Source organism: Hyperolius riggenbachi, chromosome 5 (genome assembly GCF_040937935.1).
Source record: "Hyperolius riggenbachi isolate aHypRig1 chromosome 5, aHypRig1.pri, whole genome shotgun sequence".
NCBI classification, from domain to species: domain Eukaryota; kingdom Metazoa; phylum Chordata; class Amphibia; order Anura; family Hyperoliidae; genus Hyperolius; species Hyperolius riggenbachi.
The window spans coordinates 45,075,173-45,088,523 of record NC_090650.1 but is presented as its reverse complement, the minus strand read 5'-3'; the positions used below and the strand labels follow the sequence as shown (position 1 = coordinate 45,088,523).

Sequence of the window (13,351 nt, the reverse complement as noted above, 5' to 3'; positions counted from 1 at the left end):
CCTCCGCCTTCTCTATTTTTAAACATTTTACCCTTTTTTATCCTACTGGCGCCTCTGTTTACCTTTACATTGTACAACTCCACCCTTGGTGGAGGGGTGTTACCGCTTTTTTTGATCTATGGAGAGCAACTTTTTAATCCTGAGTGGGGACAGGTCTAACCTCCCCACCTGCTTATACAGTGGTTGCCTGAGTGGTAACCCTTGTTTGTGAGTATAACGATACTTACTTTTCATGATCTCATCCATAACCAGTACATTCGATTGGGCTCTTGGTGTCCCCTTTTCTGTAACCCCTCCTTCATGTACAGGTGCCCCATGGCCTGAAGGTGCCCAAGGCCGGGGCCTTTGTGGCCTTTTCATAAATCCAGCCCTGTAAGTAGGGCATTATCCAAGAAGTTGGGGTACCTTTGGGGACCGGGGAGCAAGGTGCATTCCTAACAACATGGCCAGAAAAGAAACACTGGTGTCCAACTCCTTTAAAGGATACTTGAGGTGACATGTGACCTGATGAGATAGACATGTGTATGTAGAGTGCCACGCACACAAATAACTATGCTGTGTTCCTTTTTTCTTTCTCTGCCCGAAAGAGTTAAATATCAGGTATGTAAGTGGCTGACTCAGTCCTGACTCAGACAGGAAGTGACTACAGTGTGACTTTCACTGATAAGAAATTCCAACTATAAAACACTTTCCTAGCAGAAAATGGCTTCTGAGAGCAGGAAAGATATAAAAAGGTCAATAGTTCACAGATTTTAGCTCTGGCATACTTCAATGAATGTGTCATTGAACAAAAACAATAAAACAGTTAAAACACTTAAAAAGTAGATTTAAACATAAATTGAAACTGTGCAATATCTTAAAAAGTCATTTTTAGGAGAAGGAAGATAGATACAATTGTTTATTTCATTCATTTATTTTCGCCTCGGATGTCCTCTAAAAAATAATCCGTTGGATATTTTACATCTTTTATTCGGCAATATTATTTTATTTACTTTACATATTTGACCGTTTTGCAGAGTTTGTATTTTATCTCCTGAAAACAGATTTTTTTTTTTTTATTCTTATGTGTCATCACCTAAAAGAGATTATTTTATCAGCAAAATGTGGCTTCAGCTACAAAGTAAAGGCATCGTTTACAGAGCTGTGATTACATATCAAAGTGAGGGAAATCATTAGAAGGAAACTTTTACGTCCTCTAAAAACGAGAGACTCGGCACAATTGGTTTCATTCGGCTAATTAAAAAACCCGAGCCGAGCAAGAGCAAGAAACGCAAAAGATTTGTAAGGTCACTTAGGGATAAAGACAACCAAATACCGCCGGCAAAGACGGAAAAGATCTGTCCTTTCTGTACGGTAATAGAAAATGCAATAACAACAACGGCAAAACATGGCAACTCGCAAGGACATATCTTAGTTTGTCAGGGAAACCCCCCAAAAAACTTCAAAAATATCTGTGTTTTGGGTAGGATGGAAGCGTCCAACGTGTGCTCTATTTTAGTATTTTTAAATACAAATAAAAAATTATATAATAAAATGAGAGGTAACTGCTTACCTCTCCAGAAGATATAGACACCAGTTCAACTGGAAAAAAAAGCTTTTATTCAAAAAGCAATTTGACAATGCGCTTCACAGGTCATAGCCCGCTTCCTCAGGTCAACACAAAATGCTTTGATAGCATAGGGGATAGAGTGTAGGTGCCTCTAAGCGTTATTTCTGCAGTTCCGGTCGGAAATGCTGACTTCTGATCAGAAATGCAGGAATTTAATTTCCGTAGAATCCAAATGAGCATCCCTACTGGAGAGAGATTAGGGGCCTAGATGACGCTAGCCCTCACCAAATCTTACCAAAAAAGAAGCCAAGCGGCCATCAAGAGTGGGCTCAAAGTTGTTACTTGCCTAGCCATTTCATCTTAAAGTGTACCAGAAACGACGCATACTTACTGTTTTATACATACCTGGGGCTTCCTCCAGCCCAATGCGCATGAATCCCTCCCACGCCGCCGTCCGCCGCCCTCCTCTGCCTGAAGCTCCAGTATCGGGTCCTGTTAGTTCGGCCTGTCGCGACCAGTCTGCGCAAGAGGAAGTGTGCTCTTTACGTATCTCTCAAGCGGCCGCTGGAGAGATACGTAGAGAGTGCACTTCCTCTTGTGCAGACTAGCCGCGTCTGGAGGGAGTTACGGAACCCGATACCGGAGCTTCAGGCAACGAAGGATGGCGGCGTGGGAGGGATCCATGCGCATGGGCTGGAGGAAGCCCCAGGTATGTATAAAACGGTAAGTATGTGTCGTCTCTGGTTTCCTTTAATCATTCTCTGATGGTAGTTACATACTACAGACAAAGAGCATGAATCATGAAGCTGCGCTGCTATGGCTCCATGACAGCCCCGCAAGCTAAATTCAAGGCTGCAGACTATGCTCGGTCTTGCAGCGTAGCGTGCCTTCCTTAGTTACGTGCGCTGCTCACATAGCAAAGCGCACTCCTATAAATGCCGGCTGCTGCTGTGAAGTATCCCCCTTCCACCTCGGTCACTCCCCAACTTGACTGTGGTCCCTGGGGAGTGGGACCCCAGACCTAGAGAGTTTTGGCAGAGTAGTCCCTCACTTGTCCTGGCCGGCACACTCCTCCAGTGGTCTGTGGCTCCATGGACTACTGTCTTCATTCTCAAACAATATTTTCAGACTTTATTACATGAGGAAACGATACATGAAGGTTATACATAATATTATACAATTATAACGATTATACATATATTATCGTTTTTAACAAACAAAATTATAAGTATCACTTTCAAAACAGGGAAGATTATCGTTTTCACAATTTGTGATTTCATACACATTATTATATGTTTACAATTTGTAAAACATTGTAAACGAAATACAACACAATATTTTTATAAACGCTATTAACTCTTGTCGTTTACACTACGCGCCCTTTTTTCCCCGACACCCTTTTTGCATGGACGCCACATGGGAGAGGGGTAGTGTTGGGCGAACAGTGTTCGCCACTGTTCGGGGTTCTGCAGAACATCACCCTGTTCGGGTGATGTTCGAGTTCGGCCGAACACCTGGTGGTGTTCGGCCGAACTGTTCGCGTTCGCCCGAACGGCTCAATTCCTGGCCGAGCAGGGCCCCTATGGGGTCGCAGGCATAAGGGGGGACCATGCCCCGATCGCGGGGGGGGGGGGGGGGGGGTCGGAAATTCCCCCCACCCCCTCCGCTAGCGCTCCCCCCTCTGCCCGCTTCCCCATACAAAAGTTTAAGCAAAGTACCTGTAATAGTGGATGGCCTGGCAGTGGCACTGTGGAGTGAGGAGGAGGAGTCCGGAGAGTGACGCGTTGAGGGAGGCCGGGCAGCGAGCGTGAGGTCAGAGAAAGGGCGGAAGTACCACAAGGGTACTACCGCTGAACCGCCCGCTGCCCGGCCTCCCTCAACGCGTCACTCTCCGGACTCCTCCTCCTCACTCCACAGTGCCACTGCCAGGCCATCCACTATTACAGGTACTTTGCTTAAACTTTTGTATGGGGAAGCGGGCAGAGGGGGGAGCGCTAGCGGTGGGGGTGGGGGGAATTTCCGACCCCCCCCGCGATCGGGGCATGCTCCCCCCTTATGCCTGCGACCCCATAGGGCCCCCAAAAGCAGGATGTTCGGGAAGTTCGGGGTTCGGCCCGAACATGCCGAACATCTCGGCCATGTTCGGCGAACTTTCCCGAACCCGAACATCCAGGTGTTCGCCCATCACTAGAGAGGGGCCCCTGCGAGGGTTAAGGAGATAAAAATGGGCGTACGTATGTATACGCCGACGGTGAGTTGGACGCAGGGCTGTCGCTCAACATCTCAGCAGTGTGAAATACTATTACCCCTCCGAGTCGTAGCAACTCGGAGGGAGAAGTAATTCAGGGTCTGGCAAACTCGGAAACCCCAAATTACCCATGCGTAGGGCGCGCACTTCAGCACTAGCGCTATAGCAGCGCCTAAGTCAGGCGCTATATGGCCGGCTCTGTGTGCTGAAAGCACCTGCTTCGCAGAAACGGACCTCCCCAAAACTGAATACAACCGATGAACAAAACTGTGATACTTACTACAATTATTTTCATCTTCTTCCTGCAGACAGTCGATGACTCCATCACACCACATCATTAGCGGGATACACTTTTTAGCGCATTGGAACTCGGTAGTCTTGCAGTGCTGCTGGGGTGGTGTGCTGGGCGTGGTCGTAGGGCAGAAGATTTCATCTGAGCCATCCTTACACTCCTTAGTGTCATTGCATCTGGCAGATATGGGTATGCATTCCTTCTCATATATGCATGTGAACATATCCTCAGGACAAGCAGGCTTGGGTGTTACTGGCTCTGAAACAGATAGAAAAAAATAAACATGCTGGTTTATTTCCTATTTTATAAAAACAAACAAACAGTGATTAATAAGTTGTTAAAGGAAACCAGAGACGGTCAGGGAAAACAAAAAGTTTTAGGGAAGTGCGCCATCTATGTATCTCTCCGGCGCCCACCGGAGAGATACGTAAACTGCGCACTTCCTCTTGCTGCGACTGGAGGAAGTTACAGGACCGGGTACCGGAGCTGCAGGCAGCGGAGGACGGCGGCGTGGGAGAGATCCGAGCTTATGGGGCTGGAGGCAGCCCAATGTATGTTTAAAATGTTTTGTTTTCTCCGTCTCTGGTACACTTTAAAAAGAACTTTTGATTTTGAAATTCAGTATTAATAAAAGTGCTCCACAGTCCATCTCCTCTTTAGGGCCGGTTCACACTTGTTTTAAAAACGTATCCGTGGGATATATTTTAAAGCTCTGCAAAAACGTGGGAAGCGAATTCTATGTTAATAATAGGACCAGCTTCCACTCATGTAGAAACACGGATCGCACACGGATCCGAGTTTCCTGGAAAGAAAACGCCGCAGAGAGTCCGGATTTGACACTTTTCCCCAGACTGGATGGGAAAACATGTCCAATGCAAGCCTATGAGAACAGACACTGTCCGCTCTCACTAGGCTAGTTGCTGCATCTGTGTCGCCTGTTTCAGCCGCATCCAACTGCCGTTGTGACGTCGTACTCAAGCTTCCCGCCGTCCATCACCGCTGATCGGTCCATTCTGAAGAGCCCGGAGGCCGACAGAAGCATGGGGTTCTCCATTGAGTTGCAACCAACCAACAGGCATCCTCAGCAACAGAGAGAATTTGAATTGGTTCATGTTGAACCAACAGGGGCGTTGCTAGCCCCAAAGATGAGTGGCACATGCCACAAATCTATTCTGAGGTGCCCCGGATGTCCCCAAGGCAGAGTCAGGCAGTGCGCGGCAGTACTCACCTTTGGTCACTTGGTCTCCAGATTCTGCAGACATTTTCTCTTCTGGGCTTCTTCCCCTAGTATCTGAGAATGAATCAGACGCTAGTGCTCCTAGCATCTGTATTTTCACTGCTTATTTATGTGATATGCTGCATTTTTTTGTATTAATGGAAACATTTTGCTGCGCAGGCCTACTTAGCCTGCTTTTAAGTTCATGTAATTTTTGCTTCACCCATGACCACACCCACATTCTAGTGCATGCCCCCCCCCCTTTTCGGCTGAAGTACCCAAAAGTGCCCAGGATCTCTTAGGATCCTAGCAATGCCCCTGTGAACCAATTATAATTCTCCCTGTTGCTAGGCAGAATTGGCCTGTTGCAGCCTATGGAGAGCCATGCTTCTGCTGGCCTCCAGGCTGTGGAAGGGACTGAGCGGCGGGACAAGCGGTGGCAGCGAGACAGGTGAGCAGCCGATGCGTACGTACCAACGTGATCGATATGCGGACGCAGAATGTGGACTGAGTGACAGGACAAACGGTGGCAGCGAGACTGGTGAGCAGCCAACGCGTACGTACTGACGCGATCGACGCGCAGATGCAGAATGTGCCCTACTTCCTGATCAGAGCCATGTCAAACGGATCAGTTTTTCAGAGAAACTGATCCATTTGACACAGATCTGATCTGGATCCGGACAAGTGTGGACCGAACCTTAGTCCAAACATCTACTCATGAATTGCTAAATACCACCCCAATTCCAAATGTGCACACAACTTTCTTCTGCCCTTCGCTAGAACCTCCTCCTCTCAATCGAATATACAGGACTTTTCACAAGTTGATTTTTCCTCTGGAATTACCTTCCAAAACACATTTGTCAATTCTTTAAAGGGAAGGTTCGCGCTGACTATAAAAAATAAACTGCACTTACCTAGGGACGTCATCGGGTCTCTACTGCGCAGGCGCAGAACTACTGCGCCTGCGCAGTAGAGACCAGATAACGTCACTTACATCATGTGACCCGCGCCGTGGCGCGCACATGAAGCCGAACCGGAAGCCGACCTGGCGAGGTCGGCTTCTTTACCGTTGGACGCCGGGAGGAAGAGGAGCTGCGGCGAGGGTACCGATCGACTGCCAGGAGCTGGAAGAAGCCCCAGGTAAGTGCAGTTTGTTTTTTATAGTCTTAAAACTCAATTTTTCAGGCTAACATACAATTTAACCTGCATGTGGAGAATAGGAAAAACATAGTATACATTAATTAGTTTTGCAGGCAGCAATAACAAATGCATAGTTTACATACAGACAGACATGACTATCTTTCTCAAAATAAGTCTGTAAAGAATAAACAAATGATTATTATCAGGCCAAATACACCTGACTCGCCCAAACTCACTCAACCCATATAACAAACCCTTCCTATAATTGTTATTTGGAGTGTGTAGCTACTTTTCAAAACATAACACTGTTTATGTACAGCCTGGGTCTTTATGGGTCAGAATATTGTCTTGGAAATCCAAAAGTGTTTTAACCTGCTGGGCGGTCTGGACGAGCTCAGCTCGTCCAGTACCGCCGGAGCCTGCCGCTCAGGCCCTGCTGGGCCGATTTGGCTGAAATAAAAAGCAGCACACGCAGCCGGCACTTTGCCAGCCGCGTGTGCTGCCTGATCGCCGCCGCTCTGCGGCGATCCGCCGCGAGCAGCGGCGAAAGAGGGTCCCCCCAGCCGCCTGAGCCCAGCGTAGCCGGAACAAAAAGTTCCGGCCAGCGCTAAGGGCTGGATCGGAGGCGGCTGACGTCAGGACGTCGGCTGACGTCGATGACGTCACTCCGCTCGTCGCTATGGCGACGATGTAAGCAAAACAAGGAAGGCCGCTCATTGCGGCCTTCCTTGTTTATTCTGGGCGCCGGAGGCGATCGGAAGAACGCCTCCGGAGCGCCCTCTAGTGGGCTTTCATGCAGCCAACTTTCAGTTGGCTGCATGAAATAGTTTTTTTTTATTAAAAAAAACCCCTCCCGCAGCCTGCCTGGCGATCTTAATAGAACGCCAGGCAGGTTAACAATCAATACAGACCAAATCTCAAACAATTACAGCTTATTAGCACATGCAGGGTGCTTACCATCACTCCTTTCTCGCGATCCAGGAGGATGGATCCCAGTTATGCCCCTCGATGACAAGCGCTCCCTGATCCATCTTCCTGTGGCAGGTACATGTGACGCCGCATGGCGGCACATAACAGGCCCGAACAGGAAGTCAAGCGGTTGCACTTTGCGCGGACTCATCAGAAATCTTAAAGGGAACAAGAGATGGCACAAAGAAAAATAAGTTATACATACCTGGGGCTTCCTCCAGCCCCATACGCGCTAATCGATCCCACGCCGCTGTCCTCCGCTGTCTGCATCTACGAGAACCGCCTCCCGTCACTGACGTCATTGGAGCCAGCTATGCTAGGGAAGTGCGCCCTCTACCTATCTCTCCATACACTGCTGCAGAGATACGCAAACAGCGCACTTCCCTTACGCTTAGACTGGCACTGACTGACGAAACAGCGGGGAGCCAGTTCTCGTAGATGCAGGCAGCGGAGGACGGCGGCATGGGATCGATCAGCGTGTATGGGGCTGGAGGAAGCCCCAGGTATGTATAACTTCTTTTTCTCCTTGATCTATGGTTCCCTTTAAAGATTTGATCTGACGCAGCTGTCTGTACTGCCATGTGTTGCTAATCGTCATTTGCTTAATCGCACGTCTGAACCCATGTTGTGAGATCACGGAAACTTTTGCTCGTCGCTCAAAAAATCACGAGGCCTTTAACCTCCTGGGGACCGCTGGTAGTAAATCCTACGCTGCTTGTAGCTGTCTAACTGATGCGGCATAGGATTTACACTACCTGATGCTTCCGCTCCTGATGCGATCGTGCGCACCGGAGAGGGGGAGATTAAGCTGTCATATGACAGCTGACATCTTACCCTCAGTGATCAGGAGACATTACGATTGGCTCCTGATCACGAGATCACTATGATCGCCGGCTGATCGTAATGATCATTATTGTGCAGCGGTGGTAGGAGGGGAAGGAGAAGACGGGACTCACCATCCTGATGTTCCCCCGGCAATCGTCACAAGCCTCTGCTCTGCCCGACATCTCTGCTCCCTTTGACTTAAAGAGAATCTGAAGCGAGAATAAATCTCGCTGATTCTCATATATAAAACGCCGCTATACCGCTGCTGAACGGGGGTCCCTTACCCCCTAAATCCCCTCCGTGCAGCGCGGGGATCACTTCCTGGTGAGGCAGGGCTAACGGCTATAGCCCTGCCTCTCAGCGCGTCTGTCAGCGCTGATCACTTCCTGGTGAGGCAGGGCTAACGGCTATAGCCCTGCCTCTCAGCGCTGATCGCCGCCTCTCCCCGCCCCTCTCAGTCTGCCTTCACTGAGAGGAGCGGGGAGAGGCGGAGATCCGCCGCCTGATAGACGCGCTAAGAGGCAGAGCTACAGCCATTAATTCTGCCTCCAGCAGCAGCAAAATCCACGACTAAGTTGGTCGTGGATTTTGCAGGGGGGGATTTGGGGGATAAGGGACCCCCGTTCAGCGGCAGGTATAGCGGCATTTTAGCAGGGGCAAACATGCCTCTGCTATATATAAAAGAGAAACAGCGAGATTTATTCTCGCTTCAGATTCTCTTTAAGTGTCGGGTCCCGGCTTGATGACGTCATCAAGAGGCGACCCGGAACTTAGAGTCAGTTCGAGCAGGGATGCTGACCAGAGCGGAGGGGGCCAGAGCTGCTCACTGCAGGACCCAGGAAGGTGAGTAAAGGCTGCTGGCAATACAGGGGACACCTTACTACACTGGGGACACTAATGCCTAGCTAACTATAGTGGGGATCTGGCTTCCAGACCCCCCAAACGCGCCCCTCCCACCGCAGGTAAAATGCCCTGGTCCTTTAGGGGGGTTATGTAGCTTCCCTAGAGGGTTAATGGAACTAGCATTTGTGTATAAAAATTCCATAAAGCACAGCTTTAGCTCTAAAGGGCCTCCTGCTGGTGTCATTCCAGCATCTGCCTGGTTTGCCTATGCTTAAAAATGGCTCTGGAGGGGGGAGTGTTCTAATCAAGCTTCAAAGTCTGCAGTAATTTGCCCAAATCATTATAATGTATATACTTGTCCTGGAGAAGATTTTCCCCCCCCCTCTACGAATGTAGAATTACACTTAGATAAACAAGGCAACCCAGCTGTGTAAAATCATCTAGTTTCCAGCAAGCAATATCTCTGGGATTACCTATTTCTCAGCTCTCCATTACATAAGCCAGGGATTCCCAGCTCTGCCAGTCATCAGCAATTCTCTGTCGTCCAATCATGCTCACCCGTGGTGCGGTCTCTTAGAAGACCCCTAATTACTCACAAAGAAATAATCAGTGCTCTTCTCCACCCCAACTGTGATCTATAAGCTGCTGTACGGATGGAAAGGATGATGAGCAATTTCTGTGGTGGCTAGCTAGTATACTGGTGAAGGGCTCTGCCTCTGGCACAGGGGACCAGGGTTCGAATTATAGCTCTTCTTGTTCAGTAAGCCAGCACCTATTCAGTGAGGAGACCTTGGGCAAAACTCCCTAACACTGCTACTGCCTGTAGAGTGCATCCTAGTGGCTGCAGCTCTGGTGCTTAGTGCCAGTCCAACAGGAGAAAAGTGTGATATAAATGTTCTGTGTCTTGTCTTACTCAGTGCTGTCCAGTGTGACTGCAAAAAGTAATGGATCGATCGAGAACTCAGTAAAAAATAATAATAAATAGGGATGGTCAATGAGATGCTAATTATTCTGAGTTAATGCAAATGTTATGCAAATTGACCACAACTAAGAAATGGACATACAGTGAATTCTGACTTTCCTTCCAGAATGTAACACATCACTAACAAGAGGAGAAAATAAAGACTGGCAGTATATATCAGACCCCAAAAATCGCACAAGAATGCAAGTCAAATGTGATGTCATCAATGGACTGGACCCCCAGTAGAATTTAAGTGGTGGTGACGCTCCTTCCCCCACGTTGCGACTGGACAGAGACCATGGTAGTGGTCAGCTGTTTCGCGCCTCTTCCTCACCCCTCTTATGCAGGGTAGTGCAGGGAGAACTGTTATGTTTACTTAGTCCACCCTGCATTTCCTATCCTCTTCCTCCCGGGAGGCGCATGCTGTATGTTGCCCCCCAGAGGCTCCTGATGACATGACATACATTGGGAGCAGGAGGATCTCAGCACACAGCACGCAGATGCCTGGAGGAATAGGAAACCTAGTGGAGCAAGGACTAGGTAAATACATACCTGCCAACATGTTGAGATGAGAGAGAGGAACACTTTAAGACACACCCATGCCACACCTCTAACCACACCCTCACCACACCCCTAATCATGCAAATAATAAAGAATTCAGAAGCAAAAGATGTAGTTTAATCATTCAAACCACACTGGCCCTTCTATCATCATTAGTTTTCCATCAGTTAAAGCAGATCCGAGATGAAAAACTAACCATATCAAGTAACTTGTCTATATATCTTATCTAAAGTTTAGATAGTTTACACAGCATATCTAGCTGCAAACAGCTTCAATAGTTTATGATTATTTATTCCTGTGATACAATGAGGGCAGCCATGTTCTGTTTGTCACAGGCTGAGGGCTGGAATGTGACAAATTCAGTCCCCTCTCCTCCTCCCTCCTCCCCTCTGCCTCTCTCTGAAATCTCTAGCTAGTAACTTCCTCCTCCTCCTGCCCAGACTGAGCTTTCATAAGCCCTTGCTACAATGCCAAGGCACTCTAAAATGCTGTGGGCGAGGCTTGTTTAGTTTATAGGGAATTCGAGTATTAAAACAAAACAAAAAAAGTATTTGGCTTGAGGAATGCCCCATAAACTATATGAAAGGAACACAATTATGCAATGAGTAAAAGTTTATCTCGGATCCACGTTAAACACATATTCAGTAGAAAAATGCAAATATTTACACAGATACGTGCATCCGTCCTGAAAGAGGGACAAATGAGGATGAAAGAGGGACAGGAGGATTTGGTTCATAAAGTGGGACCGTCTCTCCAAAAAAGGGACAGTTGGGAGCTATGGATAAATGTAAACGCCCTCTGCGCTCTCTGCTTAAGAGGCAGTGAGGAAGAGCAGGCCCCATGACCCCCCTCCATGGTTGCGGGGGGGGGGGGGGGTACTGTTATGCCAGTGGATGCCATTGACTTGCATTAGATGTGCGAGGAACACAAAGACGCAAACCACACACAAAATTCTGTGTGTAAAGTTATGTGCGTATAGCCCTGGAGACTTTACCCCAACTAATAAGCGACCAACTGGCAGCAATTTTAACTGTCAGCAGCCTCCTAGAGATGCTTTGCCCTGAGAGTATTTCGCCGTTACCGCCTGGCAGTGTGGGGGTCACTGAACACCGACGCCGTATAATAGAGACGGTGCTGTCACAGCAGGGCTCGGCTCGGAGAATTGTCATGCTAGGAATCTGACAGTTCCTACGCGAAAGCACAAACGAGAGCTTTAGACCCCGACGCACTGCTGTAGCGATTCCTACCAAATCCTAAGGCAAAAAATGTGTTTACATTTGATGTCTGATTCTCTTAGAGCAACGTGTGCAGGCGCCAGATTCTCTGACATAGCACAAAACAGCCTACAGCTAAAAACGCCAAAACAAAACTACTGTACGACGAGTACAGAATCCTCTGCGTATCGGGGGGGGGGGGATGTTGTTTTTGTTACACTCTGTTCGCGTTCTAGGCAGTGATGGCTGCTAGCAACGCAATTACACAAAGTACAAAAACTCCATCCCATCTCCGCATTCCAACATTAGCTTGCAACACAGTTTTCATAACAATTACATTTTTCCGACAGGCATGCTGTACAGATTTCACATCCTTACAATTAAAATAAGCCAGAAGTGAAAAATAACCATGATGTGATAAACATGTGTAGCTGTATTGCTAATCCCAGTTGGGACTTCACTTCACCGTGATATCATATTCTCATGGTAGTTTCAAGGGTTCAAAATTAAAGCACACCTGAACTGTGAAAGGGATATGGAGGCTGACTTTTTTTTTAAATAATGCAGATTGCCTGGCTGTCCTGCTGATACTCTGCCTCTACGGTTGGTTGCACACCTGAGGTTTGCGATGCTATGCAATGCAAGCACTGCAGCAATCAGCCTTCATATGACCATGTGCCATTGCGGTGACAGGGTCATATGCATTGCCCTGCATAGGCGTAGCTATGGTTTTCAGCGCCTGAGGGCAAAGACAATTGTTGCACCACCCCCGGACAAAATGGGCGTGGACATGCAAAATAATGTGGGTGTGGTCAAGGGTGGAGTCAGATGGACAAATGCTGTTTAGATAGCAACAAGTGCCCCCTTCCCCCATGGATAGACAGATGTGCTCCCCTACCCAATTTAGATGACCAGATGTTCCCCCTTTAAATAGCCAGATGTACCCCCCCTTCCTCCTGTTTATATCGCCAGATTTGCTCCCCTTTCTCCTGTTTATATAGACAGATGTGCCTGCTTTTTCAGCTGCTGTAACGTTTCTGCACTCCACTGCAGAGGGAAGGAGAGAAGCATGGGCACTTCGGGCAGCCAGAAAGCTGCCTCTCACGTGTGGGGGTGCAGCGGCTGTGCTGAACGCCCTCACAGTGCGGCACCAAGGGACATATGTTCCCCCTTGCCCACCCATAGGTACGCCTCTACCCTGAGCCGGAAGTACGTCACTGGGATTCCTGTTGGTCCACGTATGCGCGCCGCGCTCCCATCATGCACACTTGCTGCGTTGCCCATTGACCTGCATTGCTACATGCAGGTCAATGGGCTACTTTGCCCAATGCAAAGTCTGCACAAGAATCGTGCACCGCAGACTTTGCATCGGGAATGCAGGGCAATGGCCACCTACAGGGGTGCTATCTGGATACCTACAGGGCTGGCTATCTCGGTACCTATACTGGGGTGACGTCTTATACTGGAGGGAGGGGGGGGCTGCATCTGGCTACCTATACAAGTTGGCAGGTTTCCTCTGGATAAATAATAATA

General features: G+C 48.4%; 1 protein-coding gene across 4 annotated transcripts in view; it reads right to left on the bottom strand.

The window, feature by feature from the left end:
- Nucleotides 1–13,351, bottom strand: part of MALRD1 (MAM and LDL receptor class A domain containing 1) — a 407,541-nt gene that overhangs the window by 61,529 nt on the left and 332,661 nt on the right. For all 4 annotated transcript variants that reach the window (XM_068235591.1, XM_068235589.1, XM_068235590.1 and 1 more), the window contains one exon: nt 4,078–4,347. In XM_068235591.1, the coding sequence (XP_068091692.1) occupies nt 4,078–4,347 (270 nt within the window). The remainder of the gene's footprint in view (nt 1–4,077; nt 4,348–13,351) is intronic.